Source organism: Oncorhynchus masou, chromosome 5, assembly GCF_036934945.1.
Source record: "Oncorhynchus masou masou isolate Uvic2021 chromosome 5, UVic_Omas_1.1, whole genome shotgun sequence".
NCBI lineage: Eukaryota > Metazoa > Chordata > Actinopteri > Salmoniformes > Salmonidae > Oncorhynchus > Oncorhynchus masou.
In genome coordinates, this window is record NC_088216.1 from 36,514,826 (window position 1) to 36,539,529 (window position 24,704).

Here is a 24,704-nt window from a genome sequence, read left to right on the forward strand (position 1 = left end):
CCCTGTTGTGTTGTGGGGCTATTTGTCAGAAAAACCACCCGTTGGCAAGCTCTGTATCCCATACTTTGGCTTTCCATCTGTTGTGCAGACACAGTCGTATTACTTAGAGATCGGTAATAAACATTGCTAATTAGTTTAGTTACTTCAAATGCTTTCATGTACATTCTGGGGGGCTTTACTTGAAAATGTGCTCATTCCTTTCCCAGCACAGCCCCAAAGAAGTGTGCTGTATTGTCTTTGTCGGCCAACTTGCACTACACAAGTAAGTATGCCACATGCCCAGCCGAATGGATTGATAGCATTCTCCTCCTGGAGGTCATCAGAGACATAGGAATGTTTGAGAGGTTTTTCAAACGAGGCTTTAGGGAGGAAGGGAACAAACAAAGTAACAGGGGGGAAAAATGTGTTGGCGTGTAAGGATGTGAATCATCCATGTAAACCTGATGATTAACAATTCCAAGGTCCACATTTGACATGAGTCATGCATTGAGAATCTCTGCATTATTAAAATGAACATTTCGGTGTTCAATGTTGAATTAAAGAAGGCTGATGGTATTTTCTATTTTTTTTAACGAGGCAAGTCCATTAAGATCAATTTCTTATTTACAATGACATACTACCAAAAGGCATCCTGCGGGGACAGGGTCCTGGGATGTAAAAAAAATACTATATAAATATAGGACAAAACACACATCAGAAGAAGAGACAACACTACATAAAGAGACCTAAGACAACATAGCAAGGCAGCAACACATAACACAGCATGGTAGCAACACAACATGTTAGCAGCACAAAACATGGTACAAACATTATTGGGCACAGTCAACAGCACAAAGGTAGAGACAATGCATCACACAAAGCAAGCCACAACTGTCAGTAAGCGTGTCCATGATTGAGAACTGTCAAGTTTGAGTGTTTTGTTGCCAGAAGGAGAACAGATTGTGTTGTATGGTACCATCGATCTTCACGCTACCTAGCGTAGTCAGTGTTCAGTTCACACCTTACTCCCAACCCACCAGTCGAGCCTCTGCTCACCTCAAACTTCAAACTCAAACCTGGTCTATTCAGCCATTAGGGTATTTTTAGGAGTCAAATTCAAATGTTTGTTTCTTAGTGGGTAATTTTGCCTTTTCGGTTCTGCGGTTTGAGCGTTCCCAGATTTTGGTTGAGCTGGGGGATGAGGACAAAAATTCCTATAACGATGAAGGTGCTATCAATTTTTTGGTTCAAAAATGAAATTGGTAGATGTTTTTATTTCTGACAATTTTATTTAACCATGTATGGTCTTTAATGCAGGGCCGACAGACAAGTTCCTTACCCTTTTCCCCGTTCTACTGCCTCTTCCTTTTTTGTGGTAATTAGTTGGTTGTAATTGTGGGTAGAGCAGACATTTCCATATGTCTGTGAGCTGCATGTGTGACAACTCCACCAGTCCTATTTATGATATAATTTACAAAAATTATACCTTTAAAAATGTACCAGTTTTTGATTTATTTTTTAGGATGTGGTCTGTTTACCTAGTGGGGAATACTGAAGGAATCATTGAATGCATTGGTCAGGAGGGTGGAGAGGTTTGGGCGTGAGGCTGTCATCCTGGGTCATATTTTTATAACATTCCCTTGTCATGCAGCCATTACTCTGGATTACCCCGCTGTCTGAAACGCTCATCCAGGTGGTTGGTTTGTTTGACACAGCCACTCTGTACTACAAATCCCCCCTATGTGACTATTGACTAAGGTTCTTTAGGTTCTTTTATTATTTTTTTATTGGTGTAGGGTGGAAGGTGTCATCGCGTAACAGGGAATTCCTGTACGTCTGCTTCATGTATAGATCAGTACCAAAAAAAAAACATCCCTCTGAATTAAAATGTTACGTTATTTCATGCGCATCAAATGTGAGGGTGAATTTCAAATGTTCACTGCTTGTATTGGAGTGGAATAGATGAAGTTCCTCTGCTGTGCCCTGGAATAGAACAAATACGTCTTCAATCAAGCATTTCCAGAGTCTAATATGGCGCAAGAATGGATTATTAGGGCTGCCAATCATTCTTTTTTTTTTTTACATAGATTGGCATAATTCGGTGCCATTTTACTACCCATAGCAGTTCCCTGCGTTGAATGAACATGTCATTTTGAAAAATTAACCATCTCAGCAAGTTCAACAATACAGTTAGTGCTAGGGAGTGTGCCAGTGGGTCGTTGACTGAGGTAGTGTGCCATGGCTTCTAGGCCTCCCTGGTGGGGGATATTACTATCGTGATTCAACATCAAAGCAAGCCATGAGCATCTCCCCATTTGGTATTGTGCATTGTCTTGAGGGTGTTCATTTCCAAAGCATCACGTGTATATATGCAAGGAGTGACACCAGACTGTGTTTTACAAAAAAATCTACAAAAGCAGAAATATTTTCAGTCAATGGAGCCAATGAAGGCCACAATCGGTCTCCCTGGTGGCTTATCCAGTCGTTTGTGGATTTTTGGTAAGGCATGAATGGCTCTCCTGATTGGATTGTCCACTTTCATGAACTCATTTTCTTTGCATCATGTCTCCACTTTCCGTAAGAGACTTCAGCTTGCAGCAAATCTCATCTTTGCACAGTGGTGTAGGGTCACGTGACAATTTCTGATAGAAAGTGGTCCCAGGATCTCATTCACAATTGTCCCCCAGATCTCATTCATATAGTCATCACGGTTTAACAACACCACAGCTCCGCCCTTGTCAGTATTATAAAGTGGATATTTTTTTTTTATGTCCAATGCTTGCCTCTGTTTAGGGAGATTTATTGTTTCTTATTCAAAATCTGAGACATCCTTTTCCACTAATCTGTAATATGTTTCTAGGGAGGTATTTCTGTGTCTGTGTGGACAAAAAGTGGATTTAGCTCGAAGGGGTTTTCATTCGATGGGCAATGTCATTCTCTATTGTCACCCATAGTCTGAACACACTTCTTACTCATAGTTGACACATCCACATTTGGAGTCTTATCATTTATGGGACAAATTAACTCCCTAAATCTGAATGTACGAAAACATTTTTGAAACTCTTGTGGTGTCAAAGTCATTACATGATGCAGTAGGGACGAAAGATAAACCCTTACTCAAGGCCAACTCGCATGATGTGGTGATGGGACGTGAAGAAAGGTTAATCGCACTCAGGCATTCTGACTGTTTGTCCAATAGCGGCCTTGCTCTTCTGTTCTTCTTGCCCCTCAGACACTTCTTCAACGTCCACAGTGCTGCTGACCCCTGTTGGGCCATTGAGGGTATCTTCTTCCCCCTCACTTGCGATTGGAACCATTTCACTGTTTGACTGCTAGGTTTTATGATTCATACTGTGGTAGTCTATAGGGACCATGTTTAATATTGTAGTGGACAAAGATAAGAACGTTGCTACTGTGCAATTCGCTTTTCAGGTAGTATGCAATTTTGTTACTATTTTTTTTGTATTTCTAATCATTTGTTTTATTATTATTGTAGGCATATTTATTAATCTTAACCAGTTTTTTTCAAAATGCAAATCTTTAAAAAAAAGAAAAAGAAAGAAAGAAAAGATCACGCATCACAATATCAAACAATTACGCCAATCAGAAATGGATTGGAGGCCAACATTTGAATAATAGATTTTTTTATATACATAGTGCCTTCAAAGTTCACACCCCTTGACCTTAACCAAGTGTTGTTACAGACTGAATTGAAATTGTATTAAATTGAGTTTCACTACACACAATACCCCATAATGTCGGGTCCTGTGTGGCTCAGTCGGTAGAGCATGGCGCTTGCAACGCCAAGCGTCGTGGGTTCGATTCCCACTGGGGCCACCCATATGCAAAAAGTAGTGGCCCCAGCCGACTTGTAAGTCGCTTTGGACAAAAGCGTCTGCTAAATGGGATATATATGTATATGTATGTATGTATGTATGTATGTATGTATGTATGTCGGTGTTATTGTTTTATTTTACAAATTAATAAAAAATGAAACGCTGTAACGTTTTGAATAAGTAAGTATTCAACCCCTTTGTTATGGCAAGCCTAAATAAGTTCAAGAGTAAAAAAAATTGCTTAAAGTTGCATGGACTCTGTGCAAAAATAGTGTTAACATTATATTGAAATTACCTCATCTCTATACCCCACATATACAATTATATTGATTATATATATTATCTGAGAAAACGGGACAGTCTTCCAGCTGATGGTGAAACTTAAGTCGCAATGCATTATTTCCGCCTAATGCACCAATTAGTGTTACTCCCTATGACCAGAGAAAGTGAAATATTCCTCAATTCAACCTCTTGAAACTCCCCATCCCGGATCCGGGATTGTGACTAAGCCTCAGGCTCATTAGCATAACGCAACGTTAACGATTTCTGAAAATCGCAAATAAAATTAAAATAATGCGTTTGCTCTCAAGCTTAGCCTTTTCTTAACAACACTGTCATCTCAGATTTTCAAAATATGCTTTTGAACCATAGAAATTGACTAATTTGTGTAAGAGTATGCAAAGCTAGTGTAGCATGTAGCACGCAACATTTTCACAAAAGCCAGATAACCAAATAAATAAAATCATTTACCTTTGAAGAGCTTCTGATGTTTTCAATGAGGAGACTCCCAGCCACATATCAAATGCGCAGTGTTTCCTGAAAGCGTCTATGTGTAGGAGAAATCGTTCCGTTTTCTACATTGCGCCTGGCTACCGAAACGAACCGAAAATGCAGTCACCTACAACGTGAAACTTTTTCCGGATTAACTACATAATATCGACCGAAACATGGCAAACGTTGTTTGGAATCAATCCTCAAGGTGTTTTTTCACATATCTCTTCATTGACATGCAGTTCTTGGAAGCTTGCTTCTCTCTCTGCCCCATGGAAAAATACTGGCAGGTGACTTTTGCGCACCAATTTCGGCGCAGGACACCGGGCGGACACGTGGTAAATGTGGTCTCTTATGGTCAATCTTCCAACGATCTGCCTACAAATACGTCACAATGCTGCAGACACCTTGGGGAAACGACAGAAAGGGCAGACTCATTCCTCTTGCGTTCACAGCCATATAAGGAGATCATGAAAGACAGAGCCTCAAAAATCCTTGTCATTTCCTGGATGCCAAGTCATCTTGGTTTTGCCTGAAGCTCACGTTCTAGGGCACGCACAGAGAAGATATTTGTATTTCTGGACACGTCAGTGTTTTCTTTCGAACAGTAGCAATTATATGCATAGTCGAGCATCTTTTTGAGACCAAATATCTTGTTTAAAACGGGAACGTTTTTCTTCCAAAAATGAAATAGCGCCACCATAAGTGTAAGAGGTTAAGAAAACAGAAGCTGCTAATAACAGAAGCTTATCGAAACACTTTGCAGTGCAGGTTGTAGCGTGAGCGTCAGTAGGGAGCATTTCATGGCTTATAAAGGGTTTGAACAAAGTGTTGACAACTTTTGCATGAACTTACTCAAAACAACAGCAGCTCTTTGCGGTGATCGTCTCTAGTCATGGTTTTTCCTGTGCGGTTGTGGCTTCATTTAACAGTCTATGGCTCAACTGTGCAGACACGGTTATCTGAGCCATCTGATTGGCCAGCAGTAGGCTTATAAGTGCACTTGGTTTTCTCTCTTGGCCTGCCGGGTAGGTGGAGTTTTACCTTCAGACTCATGAAATAGTTCAAAATGGGAATGCTTTGCCTTCCAGGCGCAAGGACTAAAATAATAGGAATGCAAGGCTTTATCAAAGACCGGTAAGTATGAAGATAGGCTAAAACTGGTGACCACTGTTCTAGAGTTTCCCTGTTAACACTATCAATGTCTCGCGTTCCTGTGGCAATTGTAACAGGCAATATTAGCCACTTTCAATACAACCTAAGAAAACAAACTAAAAGATTTGGTTGTATGCAGAACGCATCGGAGTAGGATTCTATTGCATTGACACGCACTAGTCATTCTGTACTCTACACAGATCAGTGCGGCATGAACAATCAGAGCTCCAGTAGGCCTATATGAAAATACACTGCTCAAAAAAATAAAGGGAACACTAAAATAACACATCCTAGATCTGAATGAATGAAATATTTTTATTCAATACTTTTTTCTTTACATAGTTGAATGTGCGGACAACAATCACACAAATTATCAATGGAAATCAAATTTATCAACCCATGGAGGTCTGGATTTGGAGTCACACTCAAAATTAAAGTGGAAAACCACACTACAGGCTGATCCAACTTTGATGTAATGTCCTTAAAACAAGTCAAAATGAGGCTCAGTAGTGCGTGTGTGAAAAAGTGAAGGATATCTTGTTTTCCTCGATCACTGAAAGGAGTATTATCTTCCCTTTCAGCACAGCAAACTGGGCCATCTCATACGAAGTGCTCTGTATTCAGTGACAGAATGCTACAATGGCCTATTTATTATTGAGGCTCTGGGCCGGCAGGACGATGGCTTTGCAGTTTAGGGCTGGGCTGGAGAATCCACACTGAGCCCTGTGTGATGGGAGTGACTCAGCTTCTCTCTCGCCCTATAGTGTGCATTCGGATTGTATTCAGACACCTTCACTTTTTCACATTTTGTTACGTTACAACCTTATTCTAAAATTAATTAAATTACATTTTCTCTTCAATCTACACACAATACCCCATAATGACAAGGCAAAACAGTTTTTTTTGACATATTATTTAACCTTATTTACATAAGTATTCAGACCCTTTGCTAATGAGATTAAATTTAACTCTGGTGCATCCTGTTTCCATTGATCATCCTTGATGTTTCTTCAACTTGATTGGAGTCCATCTGTGGTAAATTCAATTGATTTGACATGATTTGGAAAGGCACACACCTGTCTATATAAGGTCCCACAGTTGACCGTGCATGTCAGAGCAAAAGGCACACAAAGGTCACTCAGATCATGAGAAACACGTTTCTCTGTTCTGATGAAACTATGATTGAACTCTTTGGCCGTGATGCCAAGCGGCATGTCTGGAAGAAACCAGTCACCGCTCATTACCTGGCCAATATCATCCCTACGGTGAAGCGTGGTGGCAGCTTCATGCTGTGGGGAAGTTTTTCAGGGACTGGGAGACTAGGATCGAGGGAAAGATGAACGGAGTAAATTGCAGAGATCATTGATGAATACCTGATCCAGAGCACTCAGAACAGCCTCATGCAGCCATAGCAGAAATGTATCCAGTGCTGCGTTGTTGACATGTTTGATATGCCATATTACCCAATGCATTTTCAAGTACGTCAGTCGCCCCATCGGTGGCACCAATTGTCCTTGCTTCTAATCGAGGGTGAAATCGACTAGGGAGGTTTTCACATCCTGGCTGGCTTCCAGACTTATCTAGCCTGCAACAGTTGGGTTAGCAGGACCAACGTTAGTTGCAGGTTTCATTTGTCTGTTTTCTTCAATGGAAATGTTAGTCGATAATGTCCAGAAAGTCTGTTAAGCTTGATATGACACAAGCAATAGTAGTGAAACTCCCGCACTCAGTAATGCCTTTTTTTTTCTGTTGTAGTTTTGGCAAGCCGTAACCAGAGTACTGTGGTTGTCCTAATAAGCTCATATGGTTGATAGAGCTAATATCTGAGGTCTTTAACCTCCTAATGAGTAGTCCAGATGGAGACCTGATGCTGCTTTTGCTGTTCCTGCTGTGATGTAAACAGGCAACAGGACCAAGTGTTGCTTGCTTCCATCATACAACTGGACACATCCTAATGAACTTGGGAAAACATATGACGTCTGAAAAATGTGCAATGTGACAATTTATATCTCTGCAGTGGTTTAAAGAGATATCATTTTCTGTCCCAGAGGGCAGTGAGTCACTATGTGCATCCCAAATGGCACCCCTTTCCCTACAGTGTAGTGAATAGGGTGCCATTTGTGGAATAGTCAGTGGTGTTAATGTTGTAGAATGGAAAGGCCTCCATCTGTCTGGGCTCTCTGTCTTCCCCCCCATATGTCTGGCTGACTGGATTTGTACAGTGTAGACATCACGGCCTCACTGGGCCTGCCTGGGATTGGGCTGGGAATATTAAGTGGATAAATGAGTGCAATCAAAAGCAGATGTTGGTGTCTCGACAAGGTCATCACCCCCCCCGGCGGACGCTGGAGCCCATGGCAACAGCAGGAGTGTGTTCAAAACCAGTCGGAGGCTTCATACCAACCTCAAGCCTTCGGGAAGGGGTCGGGGTGGAAGAGTTAGCTGCGCTGGTCTGCTGTCAAATCTGAATTCAATACAGCAATAAGTAAGTCTGCTGTGTGACAGACCTGCTGTGGAATCCCTATCGACGTGGTGCAACGAACTCACTGGCAGTTTGTGCAAATCTTTCTGAATGAACGAAAACAACCCCATTAAAATATACTGGGCAGGGACTCCACCCACCTGCTTGGGAGCCAGGCCCAGCGTATCTGAGTTTTTCCCCCACAAAAGGACTTTATTACAAACACATACTCTTCAGCTTCATCAGCTGTCCTGATGGCTGGTCTCAGACGATCCCGCAGGTAAAGCCGGATGTGGAGGTCCTGCGCTTGAGAAGTTGTGATGCTGGTTGGACGTACTGCACAATTCTCTAGAACAATATTGTCTAAAAAACACTTACTCAGATTTTTTTTACACTTCTGTCTATGTACATTACTGTATTTATACTTGCAATATTACTTTACCAGGAAAGGGGGGGAAAGCTGGAGGACGTCAAACTTTTTTGGCTTCATCAGGCTTGTAATATGGCATTGTTGTCAAGGTTTGGAAATTGACAGGTTTCTGTTTTGTTCCATTGTTTTCCAGGGGCGACAAAAGAGATTGGCTCGGCCTTGACGAGAATGTGCATGAGGCACAGAAGCATCGAGTCAAAACTGAAGCTCTTCACCACGTAAGTGATAGAACTATAAATCATGGTTTCTGGAAGACAATGTAGTATTAGTCTTTAAAAGGCAAAACCCCCATTGTTTCCTTTTTTTTTTTGGTTAGGGCATATTATTACTGCCGTCCGTCTTTAACATTTCAGACTATTTGAAAACGTGACATGAAGCATTCCTTGACATTAATATATCAGATGGTTGCTGTTCTGATACTCAATGTATTTCTGTCACACACTGAAAAGTGAGCGATATCGACTCAGACCTGCATTTTCATCCAAGTGATTGGTTTCTGGCATGGCCTTAGTGTTCAATATTTCCAGCTGTATGTGTTTTCCTTTGTGCTGAACTCAGTCAGTATCGGACATTCCTCCAAAAACCACAGAGAGCTCTCACCTCCTCGGATGATGACCCTGGCTGACTTGGCAAGTGGATGACGGCTGGCTCGCCTCACGCTGCTATCCAACCCTGAACATAATTCCTGCCTACTTCAGCCCCATCAAATCCAATTGGGCCCTGCTTAGGGTCTTCTCTGTTGCTCTGTGTGCTAATGAGACAGACAAATTAGCATTTTGTCCAGCTGTAAAACAGCACTGTGGACCGGTTGTACTACAGCCAGTGCTCTCTAAGCCTAGGACACGGCTGTAATGGGACTCCGGTTGTGGATGGATGGGTAGGAGATTGGATTGTTGCTCTCTGGTACCATTTGCGCACTACTAAACCAAGCCGGGCCAAGCTGTACTTCACTGTCCTGGTTACACATTAACCATAGTTGCTAGAACCATGTGAAAAGAAAAAATATCAGAGCCAGTACTGTTCGGGTCGACATGATAGTGGGAAAAGGATATAGCCCAGGCTGTACTTTACCTCTCTTCAGTGGAAATCCCAGTAGTCGCATTTCTTATTTCTCCCTCCATTATTTCCATCACTCTTGGCCTCTGACATTGCTGGAGTGTCTTTCTTCAAGTGCATTATGCAATGTCAAGTCATTGACTGCCCAGCTTCAGTTGGAATTAACACTGACCGACACCAAGATCCCACTGACCCTACTGTACATAGGCCTATCCCAGAGAAGGGCTCAACTCTGAATAGGCCATTAGTTCACCTTCCCTCTACTTTGTCTAACAGACACCCGCTAAACCTATCAGCTTCATTAATAAGATCTCTTAACTTTATCACTTTGGTCTAGTTTTCCCCCCAGACACCGTGTGTGTGGGGCGAGGTTAGGTGAAATTGGTTCAAAGTGCTATCTCATGTCATCAATTCATAGACACTCATTGTGTGCTAACCTGTCACGGCTGAACAGCTCTGGCTATGCCGGATATGTGACGAGAGGAGTTCACAGCATACCTGAGAGTATGCTCAGTTTAATTGCTTTGCTTCCCAAGCTATAGTGTGTAGATTTGATGACTTGATTTATCTATTGTAGGACCGCCTACCAATTACAATTAATTAGCTACATGGATCAGTCATAGCCCTAAAACAAAATCCTCCCCTATTTGTTTCCATTGATAATTCTGAATTTGGTGAAGTTGAATCTTATCAACCATTCTGGTGAAACCTCCAGGTGAACCACTGGATGTGTGATTGTAATTTAACAGCTGGTTTATTTGGTACCACTGCAGGGCACTAACAGATACCCTGATCAATCCCCTGGAGCTGAAGATCGAGGAGTGGAAGAAGGTGGCCAGTCAGTTGGACAAGGACCATGCCAAAGGTAGGAGACGGTACATACACACGCACTTTATTTTTCTTTTTTTCACCTTTATTTAACCAGGTAGGCTAGTTGAGAGCAAGTTCTCATTTACAACTGCGACCTGGCCAAGGACAAAGCATAGCAGTGTGAACAGACAACAACAGAGTTACACATGGAGTAAACAATAAACAAGTCAATAACACAGTAGGAAAAAAAAGTCTATATACATTGTGTGCAAAAGACATGAGGAGGTAGGCAATAAATAGGCCATAGGAGCGAATAATTACAATTTTGCAGATTAACACTGGAGTGATAAATGATCAGATGATCATGTGCAAGTAGAGATACTGGTGTGCAAAAGAGCAGAAAAGTAAATAAATAAAAACAATATGGGGATGAGGTAGGTAAAATGGGTGGGCTATTTACAGATGGACTATGTACAGCTGCAGCGATCGGTTAGTTGCTCAGATAGCAGATATTTAAAGTTGGTGAGGGAAATAAAAGTTCCCAACTTCGGCGATTTTTGCAATTCGTTTCAGTCGACCAAATGAGGCGACCAAATGAGGTGTTGGCTTTAGGGATGATCAGTGAGATACACCTGCTGGAGCGCGTGCTACGGGTGGGTGTTGCCATCGTGACCAGTGAACTGAGATAAGGTGGAGCTTTACCTAGCATAGACTTGTAGATGACTTGGAGCCAGTGGGTCTGGCGACGAATATGTAGCGAGGGCCAGCCGACTAGAGCATACAGGTCGCAGTGGTGGGTGGTATAAGGTGCTTTAGTAACAAAACGGATGGCACTGTGATAAACTGCATCTAGTTTGCTGAGTAGAGTATTGGAAGCTATTTTGTAAATGACATCGCCGAAGTCTAGGATCGGTAGGATAGTCAGTTTTACTAGGGTAAGTTTGGCGGCGTGAGTGAAGGAGGCTTTGTTGCGAAATAGAAAGACGATTCTAGATTTTTGGATTGGAGATGTTTGATATGAGTCTGGAAGGAGAGTTTACAGTCAAGCCAGACACCTAGGTACTTATAGATGTCCACATATTCTAGGTCGGAACCATCCAGGGTGGTGATGCTAGTCGGGCGTGCGGGTGAAGACAGCGAACGGTTGAAAGGCATGCATTTGGTTTTACTAGCGTTTAAGAGCAGTTGGAGGCCACGGAAGGAGTGTTGTATGGCATTGAAGCTCTTTTGGAGGTTAGATAGTACAGTGTCCAAGGAAGGGCCTGAAGTATACAGAATGATATCGTCTGCGTAGAGGTGTATCAGGGAATCGACCGGAGCAATAGAAACATCATTGATATATACAGAGAAAAGAGTCGGACCGAGAATTGAACCCTATCTTATCCCCATAGACTGCCAGAGGACCGGAAAACATTCCCTCCGATTTGACACACTGAACTCTGTCTGCAAAGTAGTTGAAACAGGCAAGGCAGTCATTAGAAAAACCGAGGCTACTGAGTCTGCTGATTGACAGTCGAAAGCCTTGGCCAGGTTGATGAAGACGGTTACACAGTACTGTCTTTTATCGATGGCGGTTATGATATCGTGTGGCTGAATGAAAGCAGGTCCCTGCAGCAATGTTCCAGCATCTAGTGGAATCCCAGAAGAGTGGATGTTGTTATAATCGCAAAGGAGAGACCAACTCCATTTTTAGGCCCAGCATTTTGGAATGAGATGTTCGAGGAGCAACTGTCCGCATACTTTTAGTCATGTAGTTTACATTCTGAGATGTCTAAATTATTTAACTGGCACTTGACTCATCTTCTCATGTCAACCCAATGCAGAATACAAGAAGGCCCGAGCAGACATCAAGAAAAAATCCTCAGACACAATCAAGCTACAGAAGAAAGTTAAGAAAGGTAAGGGCATCTGTTTTTTTAACGAAGTTCTGTGTGATGTGACACTCTGCCAAGGGCATTTTCTTATCTAGGCCAGTGTGTAGGTTTGGGGGAAGGCTTGGACTACACCTGAATGGAGAGTGTGATGCATAGCAACGAGCAGCGCAACATTTATTACAGAGGGTCAGGTTACTTCACCACAGCTGGTATTGTGAAAGGAGACAATGATGTGGTTTCTCCATGCCTGCGGTTGTTACGGGGCCCCTCCTTCGCCAAACCATCTCACCACACCTACCATTTTCCTCTTCCATAAATGGTATTGTTTCAGCCAGGTTGGATTTAGCTCTAGCTCAGGACTTTTTTCTTAGTCTCCCTACGAGGATGTAAAGGTGTAGACATTATTCCCAATGTGAAATTATATGACAATAACAACAGACTTACATCATTATTTAGCCTAAAGATTAAACGCGATAATACACATGCCCATTATGACATTTAAATGCTAGGCTGGTAATGATGTCTTGACTATCGCGGACCTATGGCTCTGAACTATGAGCTTCAGTCTTCTGAGAATTTAAGTGTTTATTCCTCAAGTTCTTGGTATCGCAACAGCAGAACTATCATATGAAAATATGGGTACCGAAAGTGGGAGAGGGATGACGAACATGTGTCTTTGTGACTTTGCACATTCAATCACGATGAAAGGTCTGTCATTATTATGTGGCGTCAACCCACTTCAGAGCTTCAGTGCAGACACGCCTCCAGTTCATTTGTGACACAGTTCGCCCTGTTATGGCTGCGTTGAGGTCAACTGTAGACTGGAAACACTTCTCAGCGCTTGACTGCGCGGACTGCTCTCTTATCTGACAGAACGCCCTCTCTATAGCTTATTCACCACTCACCATCTGGTCCTCAGTAACAGAGTGTGGTCCTCAGTCGCTCAGTTGGTAGAGCATGGTGCTTGCAACACCAGGGTAGTGGGTTTGATTCCCGCTGGGGTCACCCATACGAAAAATGTATGTATGCATGACTCAGTCACTTTAGATAAGTGTCAGCTAAATGGCATGCATTATTATAATATATTACCATCTCCTCAAGGCTTCACAGGCTCTTTGTTTGAGATCCATAAACCTTGCCTGACAATTCAAACTGAATTCTTCCGCTGGTCTATCGTTCGCTACATGCTTCAATCTGAGACTGCCATAATTGAAGTTGTTTGTGGTGACATCAAAATGAGGGGTGTTGTACAAAACAATGTCAGCAGTGATTGGATCATCCCTACCCAGTCAGAGTATCAAAGTCAATGACGAATTTTCAAAACACTGCTTTACCCACGTGTGTTCTGTCTCTGTCCCAGACTATCGGTTTCTGGGACCAATCAGATGGTCTATCCTCAATAGTCAGAGGTACTCCGATCCAGACTCATTCTGGAAAAGAAACAAACGTCCGTGGACATGGCATAGCGTTTGGCCGGAGCAAGGAGTATGGGTAGCCAAGCAACCATAAACCGACATTACTGGATAGAACATTCAAACTACATGAAGTGGGCAGGGAGGCTTTTATTCCTTCGACTGCAGTCTTTCTAAAGGCGCAATAAGGCTTACCGTTTGAACTAGTCCAAGGCACCTAAAGGCAAACACAATATTTCCGTCACCGAAAGGCAAAGACGAGGTTTGCGTTCTAAGATTAACTAATATAATTGTCCTCTGATGGTCTGAGGTTGCCATTCCACAGGTGAACATGACCTGCAAACGTTGCCATTCCTGCTCCTTTTACCCAATTTAAGACTTGTAGATACTTGACTACACTAGCAATTTCTAGCACTCGCTATGTGAAGAGCCCGTCAGATAGCAGCTCTCTTTCTGGAGAGGGATTTGATCTGCCAATCCGGATGATGAGAGGGAGCCCAGCAGTATGTGAGGCGCAGAAGATGTTGAATTGTTAAACTGAGCTGAGAGAAAAGAGATTAGTATGCTAATGGTATCACTGCGCATTTTGATGGCAGGGAGATGAGCAGAAGCATGAGGGTTTTGAGCTGAAGCTATGCCATTTCCCTCTCAGCTATGCTAAATGTAGGGCAGTAGTAGGCTCGTACTGTACAGGCCTGTTGCTGTGACCTGATTGTTCCCCATAAACACGGCCTTAGACAGAGTCTAAGGGAGGCGCCTCCGCACACAAGTGTCGGAAACACCCCCTGTTGAGAGTTGGTACCACTCAATCAGAAACATTTGTGGATAGCTGCCTGGGTTAGAGGAATTGTTTTTGTCAACAGGGTTGACATGGGATCTCATCTCAATAGTTCAGTTTTGTCCCTTGTAACACTGTAAACATCGGGGCAGGGAAAGCTTGAGCACAGCGTGTGATGCCCTAAAGAATTTTTTTAGTGGTACATTTCCCATGATGTAGCCTAGACCTTAAATGTGGTGACTGTCTGGTTTTGATATGACGATACATACATTTGATGGAGTTTTTCAACATTGCTGATTTAAGAGTGCTGAGTCTTCATTGTTGGGTAGTGTAACCCCATTGTGTGGTAATGTGCAGTTGGAAGGTATCAGGCAGCAACACACCTGGTCGAGGGTGGGGTGGGGGGCTGACGGATAGTGGTGTCAGTAGGATATTGTCATTATCCGTTACACCAATCCAGCACGTGTAAAGTCAAGACGAGGCCCCTGCTTTCTTGGTATGCCACACCTCCACCTATTAAAATGAAGAACCCTGAACCCACAAACCCTTAATGCTGGATTCTAACTCTTCCGCAGTCCAAAGTTGCTTGTAACACAAGACAGGCCGATATGATCACCACCACGCCTGAACTGAATGAATACTTTGACTTCCCTGCTCATTTCCACTGTTTCTTACGTTTGTTGTCCTGTCTGTAGTATGGTCAGTCTGTTGGTCCCATGATTATTTTTGGCAGCGCATTGCCCTCCCTCCCTGCCTTGCCCTACAAAGGACCCATTGGACAATGTTGAAACAGAGAGCGTATCTGGAAAAAGAGGCAAACCGCCGGGCGAGGTTCTGCAAATAATCCCACCAGAATAGTGTAGTAGCAGCAACAGCCAAGACTCATTGTAACTTAACTTGGCTCAATGCAGCTCAGAGCGAAATAAATAAAGGTAAGTGTACATTTAGGAAGGCCACTTCGTAGTTCAAGGATGTATTTGTCTTTCTAGGATGAGTCCCTATCTCATGTAAATGCTTAGAGACACTGACTAGTTAGCTAATGTCCTTTTTGAAGTTCAAAAAGGGAAGTGCAATAAAATCCAGTAATGTGCAGCCCTGACTCGAATTCAGTCAGTCGTTCCTCTTGTGGAAATGGGCCATGTGGCTGAAAAGTCCCGGGGGGAAGGTGTACATCATCTTGGTTAGGGTGCCCTTCGACCCCCTCTCCCTTAACCAACCCCACCTCCTTAGCCGAGGCCTTGGTTTATAACAGGGGCCAACCACAGGCCACATTGAATTGGCTTGAGGGCCGCACTTGGCCCGCAGGCCGTGAGTTTGAAACCACGGGTTAACAAGGACCTCTGCCATGGGATTCATCTGGGAGAGGTGATTGCAATCAGGTCATGGTTAAAAGGTGAACTCTGTCTTGGGTGATAACATTTTGTTGTTGTTATCGCAATATATATATTGTCAGAGGTTAGCATTCCATGATATTTACACGATTTTCTACCTAAATGCACAAGACCGAATGCTGTTTAGCAGAACAGGAGCACGCTGCTTTTCTTGGTCATGTTCAGTAGGATGTTTTCCATAGCCATGTCATAATCATATCACATGCTAAATTTACATGGTCATCTTTGATATATCGTTATTGTGATTGTTTAGGTTATCACTATGGATTTTTTTTCCATATCACCGAGTGACCCGGTTTAATAAATTGAACAATGCCCTTTTTAAGTTTCTAATGCACATGCCACACCCTGAGACTTGAATGGCCGACAAATGTCCAATGCATGTAGTGCATGAATGTTAGTTAAAGGCACAGGTGGAGTAGAGTCAGGCTTTGTTAGCGAAATGAACCGCTGAAGGAATGTGGGCAGCTGTATCTCTGCGTCTTAGAGATTACTTTTGACCTCTTGGGTCCAAAGACTAGGTCAGGGAGGTCAGATGGGGAGTATTAGTGAGTTGGGAGTCTGACAAAACCCTCTTATCCCTAGGAAACATGGAACGTATGCTACCCTAGTTCCTAATCAATCAGAGAAATATTAATTGAATTGAGTAAACTCTGAGAAAAACATGTGATGCACTAGAACTTTGAAACAAGTTAACTACCTGTGAAAGTGAAGTAGAACTGTGGTGTAACTGCACCGAGAACTCAAACAGTTTCTGTTTCGGTGCAGTTAATATGGGAGGTCTTGTATGGCGGTAATTAAACTAATCTGTAGCTTTATACTAAAGTGAATGTGGCTGTAACATCATGCCTCGTGGGAATGTTCGATGCTGGGGAGTGTCCTCTTATTTGAGATTGGCGTGCGTGTCTAGGTGTGTTTCACATCAAGTGCGCCCTGTTTGTTACCAGAGAGGGTGGTGCAGTGTCCTCAGTGCTAACTCACCCTTCTGAGCCACTGTGGGAAGCTGTCCTCGGGCCTCCCTGTAGAGCAGCAATCAGAGGAGGGAAGTACAGATTCCTGGGATATCTCTTGTCTTAGCCACCATGCTGCCCAGCACCACTAACGCTGAACTGATCCCACCTGGAGCATATAACCGCTCTAGATATGAAATACCCCTAACCAATCCGTTTTGTTCCCCAGCGAGAAAAACTAATAATGTCGCTCAAACAACAAAAATCCGACCACAACAAAAATGCACCAGGTGGGGTGTTAGGAGGGGTTCTGAAAAACACTCATGGGGGTGTACGCTGAAAGTTGACTAGCAACAACTGGTACCTAAGACTAGAGGTCGACCGATTATGATTTTTCAACGCCGATACCGATTATTGGAGGACCAAAAAAAAAGCCAATACCGATTTAATCGGCTGATAAATAAAAACGTTTTTCTTTTTAAATTGTAATAATGACAATTACAACAATACTGAATGAACACTTATTTGAACTTAATATACATTAATCAAATCAATTTAGCCTCAAATGAAGCGTGTACAATTTGTTTTAAATAATGCAAAAACTAAGTGAAAAGAAAGTAAAAGTGCAATATGTGCCATGTAAAAAAGCTAATGTTTAAGTTCCTTGCTCAGAACATGAGAACATATGAAAGCTGGTGGTTTCTTTTAACGTGAGTCTTCAATATTCCCAGGTAAGAAGTTTTAGGTTGAGGTTATTATAGGTATTATAGGACTATTTCTCTCTCTACCATTTGCATTTCATATACCTTTGACTATTGGATGTTCTTATAGGCACTTTAGTATTGCCAGTGTAACAGTATAGCCTCCGTCCCTCTCCTCACCCCTACCTGGGCTCGAACCAGGAACACATTGACAACAGCCACCCTCGAAGCATAGTTACCCATCGCTCCACAAAAGCCACCGCCCTTGCAGAGCAAGGGGAACAACTACTCCAAGTCTCAGAACGAGTGACGTTAGAAACGCTGTTAGCGCGCACCCCGCTAACTAGCTAGCCATTTCACATCGGTTACACCAGCCTAATCTCGGGAGTTAATAAGCTTGATGTCATAAACAGGGCAATGCTTGAAGCATTGCGAAGAGCTGCTGGCAAAACGCACGAAAGTGCTGTTTGAATGAATGCTTACGAGCCTGCTGCTGCTTACCACCGCTCTATCAAATCAGACTTAATTATAGCATAATAACACACAGAAATACGAGCCTTAGGTCATTAAATGGTCAAATCCAGAAACTATAATTTCCAAAACAAAATGTTTATTCTTTCAGTAAAATACAGAACCGTTCTGTATTTTATCTAACGGGTGGCATCCATAAGTCTAAATATTGCTGTTACATTGCGTAGCCTTCAATGTTATGTCATAATTACGTAAACTTCTGGCAAATTAGTTAGCAGTGAGCCAGGCGGCCCAACTATTGTATATACCCTGACTCTGCGTGCAATGGACGCAAGAGAAGTGACACAATTTCCCTAGTTTAATATTGCCTGCTAACATGAATTTCCTTTAACTAAATATGCAGGTTTAAAAATATATACTTCTGTGCATTGATTTTAAGAAAGGCATTGGTGTTTATGGTTAGGTACATTCGTGCAACGGCTTTTTTCGCAAATCATCTCGTTTGGCGAAGTTGGCAGTCTTTGTTAGGAAGAAATCGTCTTCACAGTTCGCAACGAGCCAGGCGGCCCGAACTGCTGCATATACCCTGACTCTGCTTGCACAGAACAGAAATATGCAGTTTAAAAAAATATATATATACTTGTGTATTGATTTTAAGAAAGGCGTTGATGTTTATGGTTAGGTACACATTGGTGCAACAAGTGTTTTTTTCGCTAATGCGCTTGTTAAATCACCCGTTTGGCGAAGTGGGCTGTGGTTCAATGATAAATTAACATGCACCGCATCGATTATATGCAACGCAGGACACGCTAGATAACTCCACATGGTTGATGATATTACTAGTTTAACTAGTGAGTATGATTGATTGATTTTTATAAGATACGTTTAATGCTAGCTAGCACCTTACCTTGGTTCCTTGGTGCTCTCGCATAACAGGTAGTCAGCCTGCCACGCAGTCCCCTCCAGGAGTGCAATGTAATCGGCCATGATCGGTGTCCAAAAATGCCGATTACTGATTGTTATGAAAACTTGAAATCGGAAATATACCTAAGACGCCCACCATGAGCAGCCACACTATTTGCCCAAGAACAGGCAAACAAAATTAAAATGGGGAAGATCAGATAAAACTGTTTGTCTAGAAATCAAATAGAGAGCCAACTAAAGTTGTTAACCCTCCACATCTCTCAAGGCAACTGGGGCACTAGGCCGGCCACTAGGCCAGCCACTCTTAAATATCACCTGGGCCAGCACAGGTGAAACCCCTTCCCACTAATGAGATGTCAAACCAGCACAGGTGTAACACATAACGAGGTGACAATCGGTGCGCCCCATGTGCTAACTTCCAACCTCAAAATATAAATGTGAAAACCAGAGCCTGTAACACCTTCCCCATAAGACAACAACTATATCCTATATTTTTGTTGGACAAGTTTGCTCACATCAAACAGAAAAAAATTCCATCTCACAACATTATCAACTGCTTTGCGTTCTCCAATATAAACATGGTGTCTACTAACTGTAAACAATTAAATACAAGACAAAAAAGCCACCTTATTTGATTTACTGTGCATAATATATATATTTTCTTTTGCTGCCTAAAATTCTGAAGTTTGAAAAACATAGGTAAAATCACATACATTTCTGTAACTCTCATCCCCTTGGAAGGACCCAAAACAAAACGTGCTTTGTAAAGTACCCCATAGGATGCTCAATTGTTATTGTCTTTCTGTAGGAGCGCAGCCCCTGCTCCTACATCGCTGGCATTGGTGTACAAAACCTATGGACGACAGAAATACGGAGCAGCTCGCACCATTGCAGAGACCAAAAGGTTCTTAGCATTTTGTAACCTGAATGGAAGACAAAGATAGTTTGTTTTCCTATCAAGCATTACAAAAGCACACAATTCTTTGGCGTCCTCAGTTAGAGGGACCTGCCAATATCCCTTCAGCAGGTTGTACTTGCTAATGTACTTAGCAGCGCAAACACGGGTCCACACAATGGTCGACCTCAGGAAAGGGTAGGAGTCCAACTTAGTAGAGGCACTGAGTTTCCGAAATTCAGAACAAAACCCTACAGAGCCATCTGCCTTAAGTATTAAAATACAGGGCGAACTCCACAGACTGCCATGTTGCGCAATGCGGTGCTCAAGCATGAACTCCACCTCACTGCAAAGCTTCGGTCTTTTCAGGGTTCAGTCAATAAGCATGTTTGATTTGGGGCAGAGTCCACAACATCAGTGTCATGCTCTAGTACATTTGTGGAGTTGGCACATCTGAGAATAAACCCTGATATTCAAAATGCAGTTCAACAATGTCACCTTTTTTCCTCCTGAGACAAGTGTGCCAAAAGGTTTTATAGAATCTATTGAGTAGAGGTCGACCAATCAATTGGAATGGCAGATTAATTAGGGCCGATTTCATGTTTTCATAACAATCAGTATTTTTGGGCGCCGATTTAAAAATAATAATAATAATAATTGTAAAAAATTATTCATATATCAAGCATATTTAATTTTTCTATATATATATATATATATATATATATATATATATATATATATATATATATATATATATATATATATATATATATATAATATATATATATATATATATATATATATATATATATAAAAAATTAAATACCTTTTATTTAACTAGGCAAGCCAGTTAAGAACACATTCTTATTTTCAATGACGGCCTAGGAACAGTGGGTTAACTGCCTTGTTCAGGGGCAGAACAACAGATTTTCACCTTGTCAGCTCGGGGGATCCAATCTTGCAACCGTACAGTTAACTTGTCCAACGCAATAACGACCTGCCTCTCTCTCGTTGCACTCCACAAGGAGACTGCCTGTTACGAGAATGCAGTAAGCCAAGGTAAGTTTCTAGCTTGCATTAAACTTATCTTATAAAAACAATCAATCATAATCACTAGTTAACTAAACATGGTTGATGATATTACTAGATATCATCTAGCATGTCCTATGCGTTGCATATAATGTGACTAAGCATACAAGTATCTGACTGAGCGGTGGTAGGCGGAAGGAGGTGCGTAAAACATTCGTTCAAACAGCACTTTTGTGCGTTTTGCCAGCAGCTCTTCGTTGTGCGTCAAGCATTGCACTGTTTATGACTTCAAGCCTATCAACTCCCGAGATGAGGCTGGTGTAACCGAAGTGAAATGGCTAGCTAGTTAGCACGCGCTAATTGCGTTTCAAACTTCACTCTCTCTTGAGCCTTCTAGTAGTTTCCCTTGCTCATGGGTAACGCTGCTTCGAGGGTGGCTGTTGTCGTTGTGTTCCTGGTTCGAACCCAGGGAGGAGCGAGGAGAGGGACGGAAGCTATACTGTTACACTAAAGTGCCTATAAGAACATCCAATAGTCAAAGGTTAATGAAATACAAATGGTATAGAGGCCTATAATTCCTATAATAACTTCAACCTAAAACTTCTTAACTGGGAATATTGAAGACTTGTGTTAAAAGGAACCACCAGCTTTCATATGTTCTCATGTTCTGAGCAAGGAACTTAAACGTTAGCTTTCTCACATAGCACATATTGCACTTTTACTTTCTTCTCCAACACTTTTGTTTTTGCATTATTTAAAACAAATTGAACATGTTTCATTATTTACTTGATGATAAATTGATTTTATTGATGTATTATATTAAGTTAAAATAAGTGTTCATTCAGTATTGTTGTAATTGTCATTATTACAAATAAAAAAATAAAAAAATTGGCCGATTTTAATCGGTATCAGCTTTTTTTTGGTCCTCCAATAATCTCTATCGGCGTTGAAAAATCATAATCGGTCAATCTTTACTCGAGTTACTCACCTGTCTCACAGGGTATATTGGGCTTTCCTGGTGCTCTTGAGGAAGACCATAGTCCACGGTGACAGCAGTGGCTACGGGCAGAAATCACTACTGATTTCCACCACTTTTCCCTTTTCATCCCCCACTTTTCCGCCGGATTGTTGAGGATGATTTAAACATTTTGACATGACACAGACAGTTTTTTATTTTTCCCTGCATTCTGGTGTGGCTTCTCTTTTTTGCACATTTGGGCAAGGGCCTGAAAGTGAGCTTGCAACAGTAACTCCAGAACGGGCAACAAAACCAGGACTTGGTCACCCACATCGAAAGTGCAGTTTCGGGCCTTTCCATCGGTACAAAACTTTTTGTCTGCGCCTTCTCCAGATCCTCACTGGCAAACTCAGGTGCGGTGCAATCTGTATCGAAAAGCGCTAACGTGCTCCAACAGATTTGATTTTATGTTTAAGGTGTCGCCATTCACCAACCTCTCTCTCAGCAAGCTCAAAGGACCTCTGACGTGATGTCCAAACAACACGAGCTTATTCGGACTAAAACTGAGATTCCTGAATCTCCTGTGCTGCAAACAGCACGAGGGACCCCTTCATCCCAGTCTTTCTCAAATTTATAGCAGTAAGCTCTCAACATGGACTTCAAAGTCAAATGAAATCTCTCAAGATCACCTTGACACTTTGGGTGGTCGTCACTAGAGGGGCAATGGGTTGCAGCCATCTGTTGTAGCACTTGCAGGAAGACTTTTGACATGAAATTCGAAACCTGGTTCGATTGCACTACCCATGGAAGGTTAAAACGTTGAACAGATTTTCACCAGGGCCTTAACAATGCTGGGAGACGTGATCTTCCTGAGTGGAATGGCTTCAGGGAAATGAGTTGCAGCACACATGGTGGTTTTGGGGAAATGACCAACACAGTCCACCAGAACCCTGCTGAAAGGTTTGTCAGAAGCAGGAATAGGCTACAAAGATGTATCTGTCTGCCTATAGAAAGCTGATGGGATCCTCTTTTTAATAGAGGCCATCAAAACTGTTTTCTCACACAATTGCGCATGGCCTATAAAATTGTTGCGCAACATGAGCTCATGGGCTCTCATGAAGTGACGGATTTAATTTCCGATTGCATTGATGTCAGAGTGATTAGAGGGATAATAGTTCGCTGAGTACCATGCCATTAGCGACTGTCAAGTTTGGTGGGCTACTCAGCGGTATCGGAGTGCAGTTTTGGAGAAGCCTAGTTACCGTGACTAAGCGTTTACATGGGTTTTTTTGTTGTTGAATTTTACCCCCTTTTCTCCCCAATTTCATGGTATCCAATTGTTAGTAATTACTATCTTGTCTCATCGCTACAACTCCCGTACGGGCTCGGGAGAGACGAAGGTCAAACGCCATGCGTCCTCCGAAACACAACCCAACCAAGCCGCACTGCTTCTTAACACAGCTCGCATCCAACCCGGAAGCCAGCCGCACCAATGTGTCAGAGGAAACACCGTGCACCTGGCGATCTGGTTAGCGGGCACTGCGCCCGGGCCACCACAGGAGTCGCTAGTGCGAGATGAGACAAGGATATCCCTTCCGGCCAAACCCTCCCGAACCCGGACGACTCTAGGCCAATTGTGCGTCGCCCCACGGACCTCCCCGGTCGCTGCCGGCTGTGACAGAGCCTGTGCGCAAACCCAGAGGCTCTGGTGGCACAGGGTCACGTGGAATTTGACAGCGGTCATGACTTGTTACCACCGGTGTTGCAGTAAATAGTCACCGTAATAGCACTAGTTGACACTTTCCTGAGGTTCCCAGACTTCCCTATCCCACGATTCAAGCAAGTATAACATGCTGACTAGACCGGGCACGCGCCATCACACGCATTTTGATTTTGTTCATCCACACCAGATGTGATCAGGACACAGGTTGAAATATCAAAACGAAATCTGAACCAACTTTATTCATTTGGGGACAGGTTGAAACGCATGAAACGTTCACGGCAATTTAGCTAGCTAGCTTGCTATTGCTAGCTAATTTGTCCTGGGATATTAACACAGGGTTGTTATTTTACCTGAAATGCACAAGGTCTATTTATTTTGCGACGTGAGTGGTGTGGTCAGCATGTAACACTAAGAACGTATTTTAGAACTTAACTAGCCATGTTGGCAATAGAACAAGCTTTCAAATAAAGCCCACCTGACCCAGATTGCAATTTATAAACTGGTACGTTTTTCGATTGTGTAAACAGTAAATGTATAATGGCGGTGATGCAGTGTTATGTTCCAAACAAAAAACAAGTGGCCCTTGCTCTATTCCTTAACGACACAGCTAGGAGTGCTCAAAATAGCACCTTATTGTTGAAGACTACTTTGAATTATAAAAGTGCATTGAAATGACTTAGGAACTGCGAACTTTGAAGAGGTATGTGGCCACTTGGAGACACTAATTAGTCTTCACTCAAACCCTTGTCATTGTTTTGTATTATGTTGCACCTACCCAACATTTTCCAGGATTATTCTTATTACTGAATGTGTCCCAAGGTTTTTCAGATTTCGTTATCAACAAATACGGCGACAAGTACAGTAAATGTAAAATGCACAAACAATCTTAAGTGTAATGTCTGGATTTAGTCTGGAGTCAGGTAAAATGTTATGGGGAAATGATTAGACCAAAGTTGAGGACACGGTCTCTAAACTGTTCCCTTTCAATTGCTGCCATGCTTATGCATTTCATATTTCTTAATAACCTCTTGAAACTCCCCATCCCGGATCCGGGATCGTGACTAAAGCCTCAGGCTCATTAGCATAACGCAACGTTAACG

The 24,704-nt window shown here is 42.4% G+C and overlaps 1 protein-coding gene and 1 non-coding gene across 3 annotated transcripts in view; both read left to right on the plus strand.

The window, feature by feature from the left end:
• Positions 1-24,704, plus strand: part of mtss1 (MTSS I-BAR domain containing 1) — a 115,169-nt gene that overhangs the window by 55,559 nt on the left and 34,906 nt on the right. For both annotated transcript variants that reach the window (XM_064965464.1, XM_064965465.1), the window contains 3 exons: positions 8,766-8,850; positions 10,462-10,553; positions 12,322-12,396. In XM_064965464.1, the coding sequence (XP_064821536.1) occupies positions 8,766-8,850; positions 10,462-10,553; positions 12,322-12,396 (252 nt within the window). The remainder of the gene's footprint in view (positions 1-8,765; positions 8,851-10,461; positions 10,554-12,321; positions 12,397-24,704) is intronic.
• trnaa-ugc (transfer RNA alanine (anticodon UGC)) lies at positions 3,741-3,816 on the plus strand. The gene has a single exon. It is a non-coding gene; the product is annotated as a tRNA-Ala (tRNA).